A 20648-nucleotide genomic window follows, 5' to 3' on the forward strand; every position below is an offset into this window, starting at 1 on the left:
AGTCAGAGGGTCATCGTGTCATTGCTTCAAGTTAACTTTTTTGCAGTGCGCCTTAACTCCCACATCGTCCCAGCACTTTCCCGACACTTGGGTGAGTCGACTCATTCATCTTCAGGGAAATCTGCGTCCAGTATAAAACCCGTAGCCAGTTGTGTTTTTGAAGTGAAGTGAACTTCGGATTGAGTTCGTATCAGCAAGAGGACGGCGTGCGTAAGGGTGATGCGTCTCACAACCCGGAGGACATAGTTTCAACTTCTGCGGTGTGCTCCTTGTTTTATAGCGTACTTTTTTATTAGATATTCGTGGCCTCTATGGCTGAGGGAGATTACTACACGATGGGGAGCCGCCAGCGCTTTCCCCGAGACCCTTTCAACGAGTCCCCGTTCAGAGCCGAATCCCCGTTCAGAGACCAGTCTCCTTTCAGGGACCAGTCCCTCGCGTCCCGCTTCATGAACGAGGACTTTGGGATGTCTCCGTTCCCTGATGACCTCGCTATGGACTGGCCTGGTTGGGCACGGCCCGGCCGCCTCAGTACGCGAATGGGCCCCTCTTTACCTTTTAGTGGCGGTTTACGCACAGGTTTCCCCGCGCGCACATCCACCGGAGGACCCACGCTGTACACGAGCAGATACGGGGAGCCCTCCTGTCATAACGCCCCCACCACAACCAACGGAGAGCCGTGGAAAGTCTGCGTGAATGTGCACAGCTTCAAGCCGGAGGAGCTCCATGTGAAAACTAAGGACGGGTTTGTGGAAGTGTCAGGTGAGTTGGGCATTCCGTTAATAACGGGGAGGAGGGAGGAGGAGGGAACCACCTGTTGGGGTCACCGACTGTTTTCATTCAGAAAAAAAAAAGACTGTAAAGGAGAAATGTTCAGAATAAACAGCTGTGCCCTATAGTGGCCTATACACATTTAGCCCACAGAAGTCAGACTGTCATCTCGAACCTGAGACAGACGCAGAGCTGTGACTCAGCAGAGACACATTGGCCCCTTGTGGGCAGAGAATGAGGAGCTGCCGGTGCAATTCACCGAGTCAAAGGCTCTGAGATGTAATATGGTCTTAACACAAACAGATACAGTACATTTTATACATTGATAATACTACGTTTGTTTTGGATGGTGATCCGATGGTGAATTGGTGAGCAAAACCTAACATCAGAGGATGACAGCTGCAGTTTGTTTTAGACCTGTGACTGTGTCAGTATTTTTAGTTTATAAGTGCTCTCTTTTTGCTGTCATATAAAAGTTCAAGTAGTATTAGAGATGCTGGTGACGGACAGAGCACATAACCAAGTTCTAAAGAATTGAAGAATTGAACAGCTCACACAGTGGTCTAATCTCTGTGCCTCAGTCAGTGTGTCCAGCCTGGATCAGCTGTAGCTGTAGAGGGAGCGGTGCTGACTGTGACCGCTGGGAATACGCTGGCAGGCAGATCCTGAGCAGGAACACCTGTTTCAGATTCCTAGAGAATCACTCCCTCACATGTGCATGTGCTGCTTTTAGACTGCAGGCCTGGGAGTCTGAAGAGAACCTCAAAGAGCAGAAGCTTCTAGAAACAGTCGTAAACATGGGGCCGGTCCTCTGCCACTCAGAGATCAGCTGCTGATGCATGTTGTAGACATGTGCTTTCTATGAGACACATGGAGCCCAGGGATGCCCTGGCCTAAAGAGGACTCTCTGAGATTATCATGAACACATTGTTGTCGCCAGCTGGGTCATTCCATGAGTTACATTCACACGAGCAGTCATGGGGTTGACCTCCTCTCAAAGTGTATCTGTCGCAATGGTTACACAGAACAGCTCAGTGTTAACATTCACTAGGATATCAGGGAACATTTACTGTATGTTTGTTTATGATGTTTACAATTTTGATATTTATGTAAATTTAAGCTTTTGTCTTCTGAGCAGCAATATACCAGCAACTGAAGTATTAATAGAAAAAACATGCAATAGATTGGGCATCTGCAGCTCTCTCCAGAGTCTGCTATTGTGCCTATGAGCACGACACATGTCTTGTCTGTACGGTCAGTGTACACACTGATGCTTATATAATCCTACACTACACATTATGTTGGCCTGGACAGATTTAATATCAGGGCAAAAATTGCTGGTAATGGCCACAGTATCATTCAACATACTAAATACTGCTTATAGTTTATCAGATTAGGCAAACAGAGCATTCATTTCCACAGAGTTATAATTGTAAGCTCTTTTTACTATTTATATTGTATTCAAGGCCAATATTCACATTTATGTAATCACACTGCGCACATAGAAGAAAGCTGACATCAGAGAGGAACAAAAGCATCACAATGTTGGATAACACAAGAGAGTGCTGTAATATCTTCTCCTTGAATGTATTACATAGAGTCTGTGGAATCTGCCATGTCTGTCACAAGGAACAACCACACCTCTATTATTTATGAAATATCTATGGACACACTGTAATCAAGGGAAAGTTAGCAGAGTGATGAGACAGTTTGACTCTGTGATCTCACTTGTGTCCGGTGTGGGTGTCCATGGACCTCTCAGGGGGTATAGAGTGGCACAGTGAGGCCAGTGAGGCACACACAGCCTTAAGGCTGGGCCGTGACATTAACAGCCCTACAGCAGCTGCAGCAAACCCAGGAGATACAGGCGGAACCAGGGCAGGCCTAAGTAAAGCTGTTGCGCCAAACTGTCTGGGTCATTCCTGAATAAACAAAACAAAATAGGAAGCACTTTTTTTGATATTTCAACATTGAAAACGTCCTATTACTCAACATACAAGCCTATGATGAAATGTTTTGATATCAACACATATTTCCATGTATTTGATCTGCTATCTGTGGATGATGTCAGAAAGTTTTATCAAAGTGGAATGGACACACCTGTTTCCTTAGCTACTCCTAAAAAAAATAAAGGCCCTTTGGTGTTCTCTTTGACATACACTCACACTCAAATTCTCTAGAGCTGGGTGGTTCTAGAGCAGTCAAGTAAGGACACTAAAGTGGATCACATAGAATTGTATTTTTGTGAGCCAACCACTATCATCTTCAATAGCATAACATTGGATACAAGTATAATTCCAAAACGTGCAACAAATTGAACTGTACTTGAGAATCATGTAATATGTGTGTCTGACTGTGTAGTGTAAGTGTTTGCTATTTTTAAACACATATGGACTTTGGAATATGGTTTAGAACTGTGTTTCATGTTCCACGAATACTTGGTAGCGCTTCAAACAGTAAATGTATGTTATTATATTGAAAATTTACAATTTTGAAAATATTCTCTGTGCTTTCTTCGAACAGGCAAACATGAAGAAAAACAGGACGAAGGAGGCATCGTGACAAAGAATTTCACAAAGAAAATACAGTGAGTACATTGATGTGGCTACGAGAACAGCTGCAGTTATAACTGCATTCATTATATTGCTTTGTACGTTTCAATCACTGGCGGCTCCTCTGTGACTACAAGGAAAGCTGAGCTTCTCCCTAAATTAAATACAATTTATTTAGCAAATTGACTTATTAAATGTCATGAGTGTTAAATTGTGTGACAGTGTCAGTTGTTAATCAGGTGCTTCAGTGTGGTCTGCGCAATTGTCTCCCTGTCCCTGAAGAGCTGCCAGAAGCTCTATGGAAAATCCCATTAAAGCTCTTTCTTTTTCTTTTCAAAAGCAGCCTTTGATTGTCTAAGTGTTAATTGGGAAAATTAGAAAAGTTACGAATGTGTTTGGACCACAACCAACATTTTAATTGTGTGGCTTCCCCTTTCATTGTTTGCAATCAGAACATCAGGTGTAGGGCCTTTAAGGTTAGGATTAGGGCTCGGTTTAAGGTTAGTTTGGATTGCTTTAAGCTGGCATTGTCCTGCAGAGGTGACGTGGAAAAGTGGAGCTCCACTGGTCACGTGCCCCTCCATCTGCTGCATCTAGACCCTTCTCCAAAAAGGTGGAAAACAGCTTTGAATGACAGCTCCTGCTCTGTGTGTCAACCTGAGAGCAGCATTAGCATTAGCTCACTGATGTCACTGTGAAGCTACAAGAGCAAAACTGAAGCTGTTGAGACCAACATGACAGGAATGGACTTCATTTCAGTCATGGACTACTTGTTTTAAGAAACATTTCAAAAATAATGTACTTATGTGGGATAAGAAGACTTCTGTGGAGAGTAAAACATGTTCTGGCTGTAGCTCCTCCTGCTTTGTGCTGCTATTAGCCACATACATCTACATTATACTCAAGCACAACTCAGAATTAGCTCAAATGTGGACCTGGTTTCTTTGTTTCCAAGGTGTAGTTTAGACGACAACAAAACAGCGGTACATTGGTATTGGACGCACGTTTCTTTTACACAACAACGCACATCGTATTGCCTGACACCAGGCCTCACTGAAAACGATGGAGGAGGTAGTTTCGTGTCTCAGCGAGACGCTGTTCTCAGCTGCTGTGCCTCATGTGAACTGCGGAATACGGCGATCAACTCAGAAGGTCACGTCACAGCCCTGTCTGAGCACTGGTTGGCTAAACTCACGAGCGCAATATATTGTGTTGTGAAGCTTCTCACATTTATAATTATATAATTATATCATATCATAAGACGGTCTGTGAATAATTTGCAATGACATATTTTTTTGTGTGTTTCATGCAGTTCTTATATTTGAAGAGTTACGTGGCACTAGGCTAATGCAAGGCTAGCGCATTTCTATGGTATCAGCTACACTGCATTAAAAACAGTCTGACCCGCTCCACAGTGCACCTGAGGCAAATCACTTATAACGCCAGACGATATAAATGTCTGTGTCGATAGAATAATTTTTGGAATATAACTGACCTTGCATCACATGAATGATCGCATTTTGAGGGACTATTTTCTAGCAGATCCCTCCGCCGCCGCGTAGCTTATACAACCACGAAGCTGATGCTGCTCAAATATAAGGTCTTTTAAATGCAAAATGGTTAAAATTACTCTATCGACACAGGCATTTATATGGTTAGTCTGGCGTTATAAGTGATTTGCCTCAGGTGCTCTGTGGAGCGGGTCACACTGTTTTTAATGCAGGCTAGCTGATATCGTAGAAATGCGCTAGCCTTGCACTAGCCTAGCACCAAGAAACTCTTCAAATATAAGAACTGCTTGAATTACAAAAAAATAATCTCTAGAAATCAGAAACACTCTGGATAACTAGGAAATGAGTCCCTATGTCAAAAATCCTGAAATATCCCTTAAAAAAGACATATTCATCCCAGGAATTGTAAAAACATTCCTCTGTGCACTCATGGCACATATAAAAGAGTATGTTAGGAACACTTTCAGGGGTCGTCGTTTTCATACAGTAAAAGCAGATCGAGAGAGGACGAGACTGTTATCCTTGAGACTATTGCAGTGTAAACGGCGCCCTAGTTTAGACCTAATTTAGTCCCAGGTATTTATTGTTTCGTCCAAGTTTTCTAATCTTGTTAGCATTGTAGCTACTGTTTAGACTTGATTTAGTTGCTGATGTAGGAAAACGATTGCATTTTCCTCTCAATATTTGGAACATTTAGGTCTATGATAATGAATAGAAACCATCATGAGCTTCCCCTGTCTGAAAGCCCGCCAGCCGCCACTGATGTGAATATATTTTTGTATTCCCTTGCGTCCACTAATAGGATGGATAAAGCTGGACTCCCCTTGTTTTTACAGAGCGGTCTAGATGTTCCGATGTTGACTACGGCCCAGCGCACACTTGTTCTGTCCAAATGTATCAGCGGTTAGGAGCGTCTCTTAATTGTCCTGTGCCGACTTGAAACAGATGTGGTAATCTCCGGTGCGGAGTTGGCGTCTCTGTGGCGCGTCACTTCATTTGTTTTAATTTTCTCTTGCTAATTACTGCGCCGTTTTGCTAGCCCGCCACAGTTCAGATCACAATCCTTTTAATTGGTGAGTCCGTGGCTTAGGTCTGTTGCTTCCTATCCGAGCACAACCTGACGCAGATGACAGGCAGAATATGTGGAGCCGGGGGGGAGGCGGGAGGAGAGGGGATCGAGTATAAATAACTGGCCTCGATACACAAATCCTCTGCTGCAGGAGAGATAGGAGCGACCACTTATTATTGCTGTTTGTCTGAGGGGGAAATATCATTTAAATGAGTCCGTCACTGCCGCTCGGACGACTCTCCGCAATTATGTTTCTATTTATTTACATTCAAGAGCAACGGCCAATACAAGCCAAATGTCTCGGATTCATGGGGTTGATTCATCTTTGTTAAAACTGTGAAACTAGTTCTGAATCAAATTAAACTTTTCTGTAGGCTCTTTTACAGCTTTGCAATATCACAGAAGTATTATTCTCAACTCTCGTATCTTGGAGAGGAACCTTCAACTCATCCTGACCATTTTCAAATAGAAATAGTCATTTGAGCTTACAATAAAAAATTTTGTAGCACATTCGTATTTTCTAAAAGTTTTATTCAAGCATTGATTGTAAGAAGAGTGTAAAAAAAATGTTACGGAATCTTTCGACAGTAATTCATTGGCAAGGTTCCCTTAACCCACTTGCATGTCCCAGACTATCAGTTGAGAAGCCCTTGGATCCACAGTCTAACCTATTTGTATTTCACGCTTTGACACAGTACACTATGTGAAGCGCTTTGGGTGACCTGTGTCATGGGGAAAGCGCTGTTCAAATAAGTCTGTCTATGGAAAATAAAATGCCACTGGCGAAAGTCCATGAACTTTAAAGGCACACTGCGTAACATTCAGACCGGTCTGTCATGCTCCTAATAACCAGTTCAACACTAAAAATGCTATTTTTGCCGTGGGTGATCAAATTTGAGGATCTAGCCTATTTAAATCTCATATTTGGCTACCTTTAGTCAACTTCTCCATGGAGACGAGCAGGAGACGTCCTGCTCCCAGCAAAGTTACAGTCAGGTCTGAGAGCTGAGCCGCTCACAGCAAAGATACATGTTTGTTTGCTCATTTTTAGGGATTTTTCATTGACAAAAATATCTGTGATACATTTCATGCCTGTATTTATGGTAAATGGTAAATGGACTCAGCTTCTATAGCGGTTTTCTACCTTTTTCAGGCCCAAAGCGCTTTACAGTAAGGAACCGGTCACCCATTCACTCTCTCATTCATGCACCGATGTGAACAGACATTGGAGGCAAGGAGGGTGAAGTGTCTTGCCCAATGACACAATGACAGTGTGCATTTGCGGGAGCTGGGATTCGACCCCCGTGACCGCCCAATGTCTTAGCGCAGGACAGAATAAATCAAACTGCTGTTGTCTTTGGAGTGTTTGAAATAATCACACGTCCTCACATCTCCACTGAAAAGTAAGTTACAATTATCTAAAATATACCTCTACAAATAGATACAACCCAGAAATAAATGATTACGATTAACCGCTTAACACCCGCCTGAACCGAGTGCAGTTTCTCTAGTTAGAAAATGCAACAAAAAAAACGGATAAAAAAACTATGAAAAAGTGACCAAAATGGGTCGAAAACGCAATAAGAACCCCTCAAAAAAGAAACAAAAGGGTGACAAAAAAAGCTATGAAAAAGTGGCTAAAATCCAATGACAACACGACAACAACACAACGAAAAAGTTCAATTTAGATCAGTTTTGTAGGTCTTAGCTTTCAAGTGAGGGTTTGAGATTTGGGTGAAAATGCGCTCGGTTAAGGTCGGGGGTAAGAGGTTAATGAATTACAAAGGCCATAAATAACTTAAAGCAGTACTAAGTAACTTGTTTACCTTAATAAATCCTTTCCGTAGTCCCTCTGTGAGTAATACAAGTGTTAATGGGATGCTTGGGGGGTCTTTCATCTCCCCCTGGTGTCTCTTGCCAGAAAACCACAATTGCAGCTTTCCTGCCTCCGGGTCGGAGCACCAATGCACACTAATGGAATCACAAAGAAGAAGCTAACAGGCTAACGGACAAAGCTAACTGCAGGCTAGCGCCACTTAAACAGTATTGACAGCCAAGTTTGAGTGAAAAAAATGATCTCCATTGTGTAATTGGATGTACAATATCCCGCTCTTCCTTTGTCTTTTCTTTCAGGGTAGTATTTACAATTATAATGAGTTAAAAACCGCAACATGCTACAACACCTGCTGTGGCGCTTGTGGCCTCTAGGGGCATGAGTTACTTCGTACTGCATTCATTAAAAAATGTAATCGAGTTCCACCACTAATTTGATCCTATTTATTGGGTGAAATATTACGCATTGCGGCCTTAAATAGGGAAAAAACAACAGCGATAAAACAATACCTGCTTGGCTAGTGGACATGCAAAGTACTGAAGGCAAGGGGGTCAACTCAAAAACATGAAGGTCCACTTTGTTTTCAGTCCACTTGCTGTGTCAAAATATCACTTCCCGCTGGTTGTGTCTCTTCTTTTGGTTGTTGCAATATTCATCACACACATGAAACATTTTAAACATTAACATCAGTCGCTTCACGTAACCAGCTCTGAGGCTTTAGATGCTTCATGTCAACTTGGTCCAAATATGTAAATTATTAGCTAAGCCTGTTGTTGTTGTTGAGTGGTTACGAGCGCAAAGGTAGCTTGGTAGGCCTGGGGTCAAGTATCTCTGCAACAGCATGCACCAGAATGTGAATGCCATGTTAAGTAGTGTATACAACGTGACTGGTTTGCCATTGAAGCAGCCTTCCTCCCTCTTGGAAATGCACCGAGCGTGTCGGTGTGTGTTCATAGGTTATACATTACACACAGCTCGTCCTGTCTATTTCTGCTCGAGGGGGGAAAAAAAGCATATTGGACAGTTTGTTGGCAGCTGTACAGAATCAATGTGTGAGATGGAATGTGCCGTAGGTAAATAAACTGCGAGTTGGACAGATAAGGTTGCTGCCCTAGTCCCACATAACAGACCGGCTGAGTGATTTGACTTTGTCAGAAGGAGCAACTCCGGTTACATCCCAATTGGCTCCTTGAAAGATGGAGAAAAAAAAGGTGAACTACAGTGTGGGAAAGTATGAATGATAGGACCGATACAAATACCGATATGAAGGAGCTTGCTGATATATAGACCGATTACTTATTTAATTTGCTCTAAGCATTTAGGTATTATGGGCCTAAAGTCAAGAATAGATACAGACGGCATCTCTGGAATCGCCCGTATATGGTAATTTTTGAAAACAGTTAAGGGGGAAAACAATTTGGAGTAAAATCTAAACTTTGTCTAATTATTCAAAAACTACTTCAACAAATGCTGAATTATGAATATAGTTTTCTACTAAATAAAGATACAAAGACATGGAGAGAAGCAAAGTGGTTCAACAGCCCATAAATATTTTTAAAAAAACGGAGAATGCTAACATGATGCTACATGTTAGCATCGTGCTAATGCTAACGCTAGCTAGCGCTTGCTATGACTGCCGTTTTTTCACGTCTACAGAACAATCTGCTATGACAAAATATCCATATGGACCCGATTTACACTGGACTTTATTTGTATGTGATAAATAATGTATTATTCCACCAGAAAATCGCTAAAAAGAGTGAGAGAGTGAAAAATTGTGTTTCCCAAAACATTCTATTTTCCCCCTCGGCGAGGCCACGCCCCCTTCTATGACGAGATGCCGTCTGTATCTATGGCCACGGTGTCATAGACCCAACACGACTTCCGCTTCCGGGTCCTAGCAGACCGGCAAATATGCGAGAAAAAAACATACAAAACTCCAATACTAAAAACAACCATCAATATTTCTGAAACTCAACGGAGAGTTACTGATACCGATTTTGGTAGCAGTAGGTGCAGCATTTTTGGCTAATGGGCCTGATAAATAAGTATGTTCAGTAACTCTCTGTTGAGTTTCAGGAATATTAATTGTGGTATTAAAGACTTTTTTGTAGTTTCTCGCACATCTCGGGACCCGGAAGTAGAGGTGTGACGTCACCACTTAACAAACCTACAGTATAAACACAGGACAAGCAGCTGACCAGTGGACACATTTTAAAGAAGAAGTCTTGTTTTATACAAAAAACAAGCACAAAATCTCTAGTATTGTTTGGAATACTGTACATTTGCTGATTGTGTAACATGGAGTGCTCTGTTGTTCTAAAACCACAAGTTTTGATGACTTTTCGTTCTGGAGATACACACAAAAGTTGTCGATATTGCCGATAGCCAATATTCTTATATATAGTACCTATATTGGTCAACATAATCGGCCAGACGATAAATCGGTCGGGCCCTAGATCACATGGTCTAGCTATGGATTTGTTTCAATGGCCTGTGGGTATATTTTTTAATTATTTTTGCTCACCCCTATACAAGCATAAACAATTGGGTGCTTAAAGCAATATCTCCAACTGAAAATATATCGCTGTTTGCGTCATAAGAAGGTGCACAAGTAGTAGTTATTTTTTTTTTTTTTTTTTCTATGTTGACCCAAAGAATTGCTGACCCAATGAACCGCAATTTCCTCAGAGGCAGGAGTTTATAATGTTAAATATCCTTTCAGTTACGGTGCCCTCACAGAACCAGCCCATGCTCTTCCCCTCCACCCACTTTCACACGGCTATTCATCTCTATTGTCACTAGTGATGCACGATAATGCCAATTTGAACCGATAACCGATAACCGATAATTCCGCATGTCCCGATACCGATAACCGATAATGACACCGATAATGATGTATATATATTTGCACTTTATTTTGTGAACTCGCTGTAACAGTTCACAGTTCTCCCCAAAATATATTAACTCTACCAAGCAATATACAAGTGTATAAATAAAAATCAAATAATGAGTTTTACTTTGGGTTTGGGTCTCCACCTTTTTCTAAAGCTCTGTTTTTTTTTACAGTTCCATCATCTGAGCAGGTCTGACTCTGTTCATCTGTGTCACATCTTATTTAAAAAAAAAAAATAATAATAATAATATTACTACTACTGCTTAATTCCTAGTATTTTTCTTTTTGTTGACATCATACTAATGAATTCTTATTTACAATGCTGGAATATAATCCTGCATCATTTATGCATTTGTGCCTCGTATGGTAAAAAAAAAACAACAACCCATAGCTGCGTGGCTCATTTCATCAATGTAAAACTCCTCTCGTTCATAGCGCTTTAATCGCGGGGCTATCGTGTTTATTTGATCAGAAATGCTAAGATAATACATGGGTGTTCAGGCCCCGCTGTGTTCCAGTAATGCTCACTTACGTGAGCGGGTCCGCGGTTCGCATTTCCTCGTCTTTTTCTCATTTTGTTGCGGTGCTAATGTTGAAGTTACTTCGATGTAAAAAGTCGAAAAACTCTTCCTTCACGGAGAGCGCCTGACAGCGCTGTTTTGCTGGAATACTCGTCGTATTTTTCTGCTAAAACCGTGCACAAGTCGGCCGTGGAGAGCGTATATCTGCTGCTGTAAATGTGCTGTCCTGAGTCTGCAGCAGCTCCGGGCTGCAGGACGTGCGGGGCGGCGCCGCCGAGAGAAAGGCAGCGAGCTGGAGCCGCAGATTCAATGTAATTTGAGCTTATAATTATCGGGCCTAATTATCGGCCGAATTTTTTTTTATCGGCTTTATCGGGGATGGCGCCAAAATGCCGATAAATGTCGATAATTATCGGCGGCCGATATTATCGTGCATCCCTAATTGTCACACTCCGCTGTAATCTACATTGGCTTTAGTTCGGACTGTGTTTCTATTACTCCTGCGTCTTCCTTATCATTGTTTTGTAGCTGCTTTCGTACCTATACAGTAGGCTTGGCGTGATTTCGCATTTGTCTTCACATGAATAGGCTTGACCCGACCTTGTTCTTTTGGGTAAAGAAGTCTCCCTGTTCTTATCTGGCTGGATAGATTCTGGTCTGTGCTTCTCAGTGAAGCTGAGGGCTTTCTCTAATTAAAGCCGCAGTCAGCCTGACGGAACAACGCGAGCCAGGGAGCTGTTTATATTATCTTACAAAGCCCGCTCTGCGCCCATATTTGGTCTTGCTGTCCAAGAACAAGGTTTCAGTGGAAGGAGGAAGTATAAGCACCTCTGCGGCGAGACATACGGAGGCAAATTCCAAGAATTATCTCATAATTTAACATAGATTTAACTTGATAGCTAGATGATGCTATCAGATGTTGAAGTGTCCAGAAAGTTTAGCATAGACATATTTGTACATAAAACTTGCCCAGCCTACCACCACAAAGTGAAACCTTTAGCGGAGTTCAGGGTCACATGTTATCCTTAGCTTATCTTTGTTAAATATTTTCTCATGCTTTACAGATATTTAAACAAATTCCACCCTCCTTGTTATTCTCATGACGCATTAGCGGATCTTATCAAAAGCTCCTTGCTCTGTATCAGTGACTATTCACCAAGTGTGTTGACTGGCTTACAATTTATATCCTGATAAAATGTATATAGGCCATTAAATATATAGAGTTTTAAGCATAAATAGTACTGGAAAAGATAGGGCTAACAGTGGTTTTCATTTGTCACATTTATTTTGGTTTTATTGCACCTGCCTAACCTACCTCACTTTACGTCATCCATTTACTCATCCCTTCCTGCCCTCCCTTCTTTGTAACCAGTCTGATTCCTCTAACCTGTTCAGTAGGCTATGGCTATACAGTCACTTCACTCTTGTTGATCTTCACATGGGGCAGGGGCGGACTGACCATAATTATGCCCATTCTGGAAGAGCCCAGAGGGGTCACTGGCTCTCGGGCCATCGATCTGGCTGATATAAAAGCTTAAAAGAAAAGCATCAAAATAGTGATGAAAATGAGGATGAAAACGGAACAAAAATGTGCCAGAAAAGGAACAAAAATGCAACAAAAAAACATGGAGAAAACATGACAACAAAGCAATGAAAAACCAACAAGGCAATGAAAAGTGAGGAAAAACAACTTGTCAAAAACACCACAAAAAGTGACAAAAAAGTGACAAAAATACATCAAAAAAGTGACAAAAAAGAGTAACAAAAAAGTGACAAAAACACCACAAAAAGTGACAAAAAAGAGTAACAAAAAAGTGACAAAAAAGAGTAACAAAAAAGTGACAAAAAAGAGTAACAAAAAAGTGACAAAAACATAACAAAAACACAACACCGAAGTAATAAAAAAGCCACAAAAAGTGACCCAAAAATGTGACAAAATCACGGCAACAACGTGACAACAAGTTACAATCACTTTTGTAGGTCTTAGCTTTCAAATGAGGTGTTACATTGTTGTTCTCAAGTCGGGAAGCTTTTAGATTGCACTCGGTTAAGACCAAGAGTTTAACATAATGTCTTTGTGGAAGTGCACATTTACGCTTTCATTGTTTTCCTCAAATCCTTGAACCCCTGTGTGTCTTTCTGCCCTCACATGTTTGCTGTTCAAAAGCTTTGTCCAGTAAATATTGTGTAAACTGTTTCCGAATACTGGTTGCTGTGCATTCTGACCGATGGTCTAATAGTGCAAATCATCTGAACTATGTCTTTACAGTGGTTCAATGCAGAAGAAACTGATCCAGGATAAAACACTTGCCTCTCATTGCTCACTCCAGTCATCAGGGTGGCTGTAACAGAAAGAGCCTCCGGTGTGAATTCTGCCAAAAAGAGAACTCTAATGAAAGTGGCACATACATGATGCTTGGAAAATCGCACTATAATAACAGGTAGTGCATGTGTGATGTTAGATCTACAGTGCATAGGCGTAACATCTTGCAAGCAACAAAATATCTCGTCTCGAAGGAAAACTGCTCACACCTGTTGTTTAGATTCTGACAAACTTGTTTAGCAATTCATATTCCAGCCTTGTCTAAAAATAAAATGCTTCATAGGTTGAATTTCACCAAATGTTGATTTTAAAGCATAAACCACGACACTAATTGCAGTTGCTATACTTGTTAGAAAAACCTTCATTCCAAAATAGTTTAAAATAGTCATATACAGCGCAGCTTGAAAAGAGCCTCTTTAAATAGCGCTTGTATTGAACATCCTGCAGCCTATCTTTAATATATTAAGACCGTGGCGATAATTAAGCCCCAATCCCATAACGCGGTCGTACCCAATCTGTAACCAACAATGGCGTCTGGAAAAGCGGATAAACATTCCCTCATACGCCGTCAATCTGGCTGGTGTCCATCAAAACGCTCTAAATCCTGCAAGCCCCAAGTTTTGGAAGCCAATTATCACAAAGCGGCTGTGGAAAATAGGACACATTCGGTCCCAAAAAAAAAAATTGACAGAAAAGAGGAGGGAAAAGCCTAATGCCGAATAATCGCTTGTGTGTGTGTGACTGTGTGTGTGAGACTGGAGAGACACAGATGGTACAGGTGTGAGACTTGTGACTAGCAGACTGGCTATAATTGGATGCACAGCTCACACCTGCATCGCTGCTGCCCTCCTCCAAAGGTTTTAGCTCTTTTCTTTTGTTTATTTTATGAAAGGAGGGGCTCTTAAGTACGAGGATATGCCTAATCATTGCAGAGCCAAAAGAAAAACAGCACAATGATTGGTTTTACTTGTCAAAATATCAGCATTTTCCGCTTTCCCAGACAACTATGTGACCTTAGGTTCTATCTCTGGGTATATTGATGAAGTGTCAATGAATAGAAGTGGGCCTGGCATTTAGTAAAGTTTAGGAGAAGACTTTTTGCAGAAATGTCACAGAGTTCAGTGTGACCTCTAAGTGGAAACAAACGGGTGTATCTTCAGGCTGTTTGCGCTGGATGCTCCCCTGATTCTGTTTCCTCCCACTTGTGCTTTTAACATGCTCTAAGCACACACTAGCGCTGCGAATTTTGCCAACTTTTAGTTTCTCTCGGCAGTGAATCCTCACTGAACTCTCTCTGAGGGTCGAGTGCATGAAAATAGTTTTACAGCAGAAAAAAATACACTATTTGGTGATTATATAATTGGCTGCTTGGTGTGTTTAAAACTTTAGCATTTCACTTTGTCACCACTACATTCAGATTGTTTACATAGGAATAAAGCATTGCATTGAAAAACTTTTACATTGTTATTTTTGTTAGTATATTTGCAATTGAGTCTTTTCTGCTAAGCAAACGTCCTGGAGATACCTCTAAATGCTAGAGGTTAAAACCCCTTTTGTGCCAGACCTTATAGCGAGGGCTGCTGTTAAAAAGTGTCAGTATTGTACTAAAAAAAAAGTGAAGATTCTACTGGTACAAAGTTTCTTAAGGTTCAGATGATCGAGCAGGTCGTTTGAACCCAGGCTCCTTCTTGTATAGGCTGCCATTGTGTTCTTGGGCAAGACACTTCACTCACCTTGCCAGTGTGAGTGCGGTATAAATACAGACGGCATTGCGTCATAGAAGGGGGCGTGGCTTCGCCGAGGGGGAAAATAGAATATTTTGGGAAACACAATTTTTCACTCTTTTAGCCATTTTCTGGTGGAATATGAACTTATTTATCACATACAAATAAAGTCAAGTGTAAATCGGACCCATATGGATATTTTCTCACAGCAGATTGTTCAGTAGAAGTTTAGTTTAAGTGTGCAGAAGTGCACACATTTATTTGAGCAATTTTACATTCATCTTATCTTCCAAAATTCATACAGTGTTGTTGCTCAAAATGGAGTTGGCTGATAGCCTGGCTAACACCAGACTAAAATCACAAGTGATATTTAGTCTGGGGACCACCAATTCATTTTCTCGTAGGAGAGGTGTGGTTTACGATCGTCCATAGTCGTTTATTGGGCGATACGAAAAAAATATAAAAAAAGTCTCATGCGTCTGCACGTAGCCCCAGCCAATCATATCATCGTATGAGATGACGTATGACGTACCCGCTGTAAACTTTTGAGCTAAATTATTTAGAACAAGGTCTAAAGCTTGATCAAAAAATACCATCGTGTCTGCTGCTGTCACGTTGGATCCGTAAATAAACTTTTTTTTAAATTATCCGTAAATAAACTACAAGCTTCCATATATCGAATAGCGCGTCGTCGTCTTGCCGTCCCTCCTCGCTCTGTGATTGGTTCCCAAATCCACCGGAGATTTGGCCATGGTCCCCAGGCTGTTGTGCAGTTCGAAATAATTCGAGCGCACACAGCAGCCTGGTGTTAGCCAGGTTAGTTGGCTGAAGCAATAAGCTTATAAGTGCCGACCCCATGTTCAACTCAATGTACATTTACATAACAGAATCAATTATTAGGTCTAATCTAATTATTAGGAAGTGAAATAACGGCAATCATAGCGAGCATTAGCACGATGCTAACATGTAGCATCATGTTTGCATTCTCCGTATTTATGGGCTGTTGAACCACTTTGCTCCTCTCCAGGTCTTTGTATCTTTATTTAGTAGAAAACTATATTCATAATTTAGCGTTTTTTGAAGTTGTTTTTTTTAATACATTACATTACATTTTTCTCCAAATTGTTTTCCCCCTTAACTGTTTTCAAACATGACCATATATGGGCAATTCCAGAAATGACTGTATAGTTGTGGTCAGAGGGGCGAGTGGCACAGGTAGGCTGTGTCCTTTCTGTGAAGTGAATGAATAATGACTATTGTTGTAGAGTGGTTTCCCCTCTACAGGTCGGTGGGGAGTCCTTACCTCAAGTGGAGGAGTTCAAATATCTCGGGGTCTTGTTCACGAGTGAGGGACGGATGGAGCGTGAGATCGACAGACGGATCGGTGCGGCGTCAGCAGTGATGTGGTCGCTGTATCGGTCTGTCGTGGTGAAGAGGGAGCTGAGTCGGGGGGCAAAGCTCTCGATTTACCGATCGATCTAAGTTCCCACCCTCACCTATGGTCATGAGATTTGGGTAATGACCGAAAGGACAAGATCGCGAATACAAGCGGCCGAAATGAGTTTCCTTCGCAGGGTGGCTGGGCGCACCCTCCGAGATCGGGTGAGGAGCTCAGTTACCCGGGAGGAGCTCGGAGTAGAGTCACTGCTCCTTCACGTCGAAAGGAGCCAGCTGAGGTGGCTCGGGCATCTGTTCCGGATGCCTCCTGGTCGCCTCCCGCGGGAGGTGTTCCAGGCATGTCCTAGTGGGACAAGGCCTCGTGGAAGGCCCAGGACACGGTGGACACTATGTCTCCGAGCTTGCCTGGTGTCGCCTCGGGGTCCCCCCAGAACAGCTGGAGGAAGTGTGTGTGGATCGGGAAGTTTGGGCATCTCTGCTGAGACTGCTGCCCCTGCGACCCGGCCCCGGATAAAGCGGAAGAAAATGGATGGATGGATGGATGGTTGTTGTCCTTTAGGGTAGACTGACGGAAGCTGCACAAATCTGTTTACGATTGAGTCCGGTGATCGGCGCATCAACTACATTTCCACAGCGGTACATACGATATAGAAGGGGTCTCCAAGTATATTCCGCTGGGGGCAAAAATATATCAGTAGTGTATTGCCAGGGTCCATAAACAAAAGCTCCAGTAAAATATGTTTTAATTGGGAATATACTATTGAGGAAACTTTTTCAGTTAATGAATAATAATGAGCCTGACTGGACTGTAACCTCGGCTTACACTTGTGTCACAAGTCTCTGCTACACTGCAGTCATTATTCATTCACTCAGCACTGGTGGTAAGCTACTATTGCAGCCACATCCGCCCAGGGGCAGACTGTCCATTTACCACGTGATTATAATGTATTGTTTATATCCTGATCTCTTCTTATGTTAGTGCCCTCTACTGGACACGTGTGTTATTCTTTCCTTTCTTTATTTAAGCTGCCCCCCAGTGGCTGAAGTGAGCATTCTGGTTATTTCTTTAAAAAGTCATAACTCCGCACAGGAATGGGTTAGAGACTTACTTATTGAGGGGACTTCCGCGTCGCATGTGCGAATCTAATTGCATGGGCTCGTTTGAGTTTTATCCTGCCTCCAACAATGGCGTAGGTCCCAGACTGATACCCCTCTGTATAAAAAAATACAGTGGAGTATCATTCTAGTCTGGCCAGGCTACAAATCTGCACCAACGGACCCTCTGACCGCACACTCACCCACACACCACTCACATAGGCATCTGATACACTCCCTCATGGTCTCCCATGCAGGTTTTAACTTAGTTTCCGAGATCTGAGTTTGTGTATGGCCTGTTCCAAGTGTTGATGCCCAGTGGGTCCTGAAACATCACTGAAGATTCTGGAGCTACTTGGTTGTCTCAGCTCGAGTTGTGAATAAAAACTGCTTGTTTTTCTCAAAGAATCAATATTTAATGGAATAAGAAGCACAGAGAATGGAATTTTAGCAACTCAAGGGCATTTTGTAATGGGTTTATTGTGTATTTATTTTAGTGATTCATGCTTTTCATTTGCAATACACAAAATGCCTGTGTAATTTGAAGAAAACCCTCCAGTCACAATTAAAGCTAAACTAGAATTCATATTAAATCAGGCTTCATGTTTTTGAACAGCCTCAAAAATTATTCAGAATAAAGAATTATTCTGACCATTTTGTCTGATTTGCAGAATCCCCATCGACGTAGACCCGGTGACAGTGTTCGCCTCCTTGTCTCCAGAGGGCGTGATGATCATCGAAGCTCGACAGACTCCTCCATATCACCTCTTCAGCGACCAGGAGCTCCTGCCGGGGGACACGCAGGAGCACGAGGCCCTCCAATCTCCTGAGACACCTCTGGTTTAACAACTGTCCATACTCTGGCCAAAAATATAGGATATGCCACATTAGGGCTGCGCCGTTTGGGAAAACACATAATCAGGAGCGTCACAATTTGAGAGAAGAGAAAATATGAACTGCTAAATTATTACAAGAATCACATAGATTTCAGAACATGTTTGTAGAGATCTAATCTACAGGGTTAGCAGCTTTTCACTAGATATATAGAATATTCTACTTCCTAAATAACTGCAGTCTTTGTGATTTTCTAATTGCAGCAATTCCTTTTTTTATTTAATTGTGAATCATTTTTGCGTTTAATATAATACCAAAATTCAGCATTGACCTTAACAGCTCCTGTAACTTTATGAAGCATTTTATATATATATTTTTTAATAGTGATAGCCTCCTAAAATGTTTGTACAAATCTTGTTACAATTCTGAACGTAAAAATGTATAATGTCAAGTTTAGTTCACAAATTTGCCAAGGGAAATTTGCTGAAAAGTCTTGTCTTACTTGTTACAATGAGTTACAATGTTTTCTTTTTAAATGCTGTTTGGTTTCAGCTGGGGGTCGACTGATATATCGGGCCGATATTTGGTGATTTTACAATATCGGCTGATCTAGCACCAATAAAAATCCCATATCTCTGGGACCAAAATGGACTTCCCGTTTTTTTTGCATTGGAAAGAGCAAAGTCAGGGATTTAAAACTCTCTAAGCCTCAGGGGAGCAGAGGAACTTTGCAATGAAAATTGGTTGGCTACAAATTTGTTAAATAGAAGTTTCACTAAACTTCAGTCTATATGGACATGCTGCATGCCATTTTGAAGCACAGGACCTGGAGAATTCAACTCCTGAATTAGCTTTAACCTTCGCTATAGTACTTTTGATCACCGTGCAAAATGCCGCAGCTAGCAACAGCATGCTAATGCTAACGGCAGCTAATCAAAGTTGGGACAGAAACTATGGTTGAATTGAAATTTAAATAAAATCGGCCACTGCTTGCCAAGTAGCCTATTTATGTTTTTACAGGATATTGGTCAAAAATATCGGCATCAGCCGTAGAAAAACCCATATCGGTCGACCTCTAGAATCTTCCTCCCCTTCTTTTTATGTTTTGCATTACTGCTACAACTTTTGATAGAAGCCGTTTTCAAAGCCACTTATATGATTGTGTTTGTTTATTGTTAAAAGTAATTGCTTGTGTTTATATCCCCCCTCATCAGGGAGTCTGCTAATAACACACAAGTGGCTTTTACAAATGGATATATCGCCATAATCAAGAATACATTGGACAAGTGCCTTTATTTCCTCTGTGCCTGCTTTTCCCTTTACTGGGTTTGCTATCCGGTAATAAATTAAGAGATCAAAGCGATTCACTGTCTGGCAACTCGTTTGTGTGGTAAATAGCCGTCAATATATAAGCAATTGATTAGTGCCGCCGGTGTTACGAATACACCCTTCATAAGTGGAGATGAAAGTGCCAATTTGAGAAAGGATATAGTGTTCCTTGGTTTTAATGAGCACAAACTGAAATGGTTAAATATGAAAATAAACGATAAATTAAGTGTGACTATTGATGTAATTTTGTTAAACTGCATTAGAAACATGACACACTTGCTAATTTGGCGCAACCCAGTTTTGATATTACAAATATCGCAGCACAATGAACATGCAAACTCCACATGGAATCAAACTCAAGACCATTTTGAGGCAGCAAAATGGAGTTTGCACAAAAAAAAAACTCTGACTGTACCTCTGGGTCGAGATGGGTCCCCGGGCAATGCACCTCTTGACAGGTGGCCCAGGGAGAATTGGGAGATGGCAAAAGGATAGGTCAAATGCGGAGGACAAATGTTTCTATGTGGATTTGTTTCATCAAATTGTGTTAGAACAAGTTATTTCAGACTTTTTATTCAGACTAAAACTGAAGCCTTTTTTGTTGGGTTGTGTGTTTTTGTAAATGTCAGCCAGATGGAAGACCTCAAAAGAAAAGCAATTTTGAAATATATTGTGGCTTTTTACAAATTGGATATTCCAAATAGGCTATTTATTTACTGCTTCAATCGGTATATCAAAACTGACGTATTTCAGCTGATCTCCATGGCAACGTAGGACAGTCAGCGCCATAG

The 20648-nt window shown here is 41.6% G+C and overlaps 1 protein-coding gene across 1 annotated transcript; it reads left to right on the forward strand.

The window, feature by feature from the left end:
• Window positions 1-4: 4 nt before the first annotated feature.
• On the forward strand, window positions 5-20066 carry hspb8 (heat shock protein b8). The gene is made up of 3 exons (XM_079572077.1): window positions 5-762; window positions 3295-3358; window positions 18366-20066. The coding sequence occupies exons 1-3, from the start codon at window positions 312-314 to the stop codon at window positions 18538-18540; spliced, it is 690 nt and encodes a 229-aa protein (XP_079428203.1). The 5' UTR covers window positions 5-311; the 3' UTR covers window positions 18541-20066.
• The last annotated feature ends 582 nt before the right edge of the window (window positions 20067-20648 follow it).

Source organism: Gobius niger (genome assembly GCF_951799975.1).
Source record: "Gobius niger genome assembly, chromosome: 1".
Classification (NCBI taxonomy): domain Eukaryota; kingdom Metazoa; phylum Chordata; class Actinopteri; order Gobiiformes; family Gobiidae; genus Gobius; species Gobius niger.

Bases quoted from the DNA above. Each gene is read 5' to 3' on its own strand.
- hspb8 (XM_079572077.1), top strand. From the start codon at position 312: ATGGCTGAGGGAGATTACTACACGATGGGGAGCCGCCAGCGCTTTCCC. The intron at 763-3,294 runs GTGAGTTGGGCA...TTCTTCGAACAG, and splicing joins CGGGTTTGTGGAAGTGTCAG to GCAAACATGAAGAAAAACAG. The intron at 3,359-18,365 runs GTGAGTACATTG...TCTGATTTGCAG, and splicing joins AATTTCACAAAGAAAATACA to AATCCCCATCGACGTAGACC.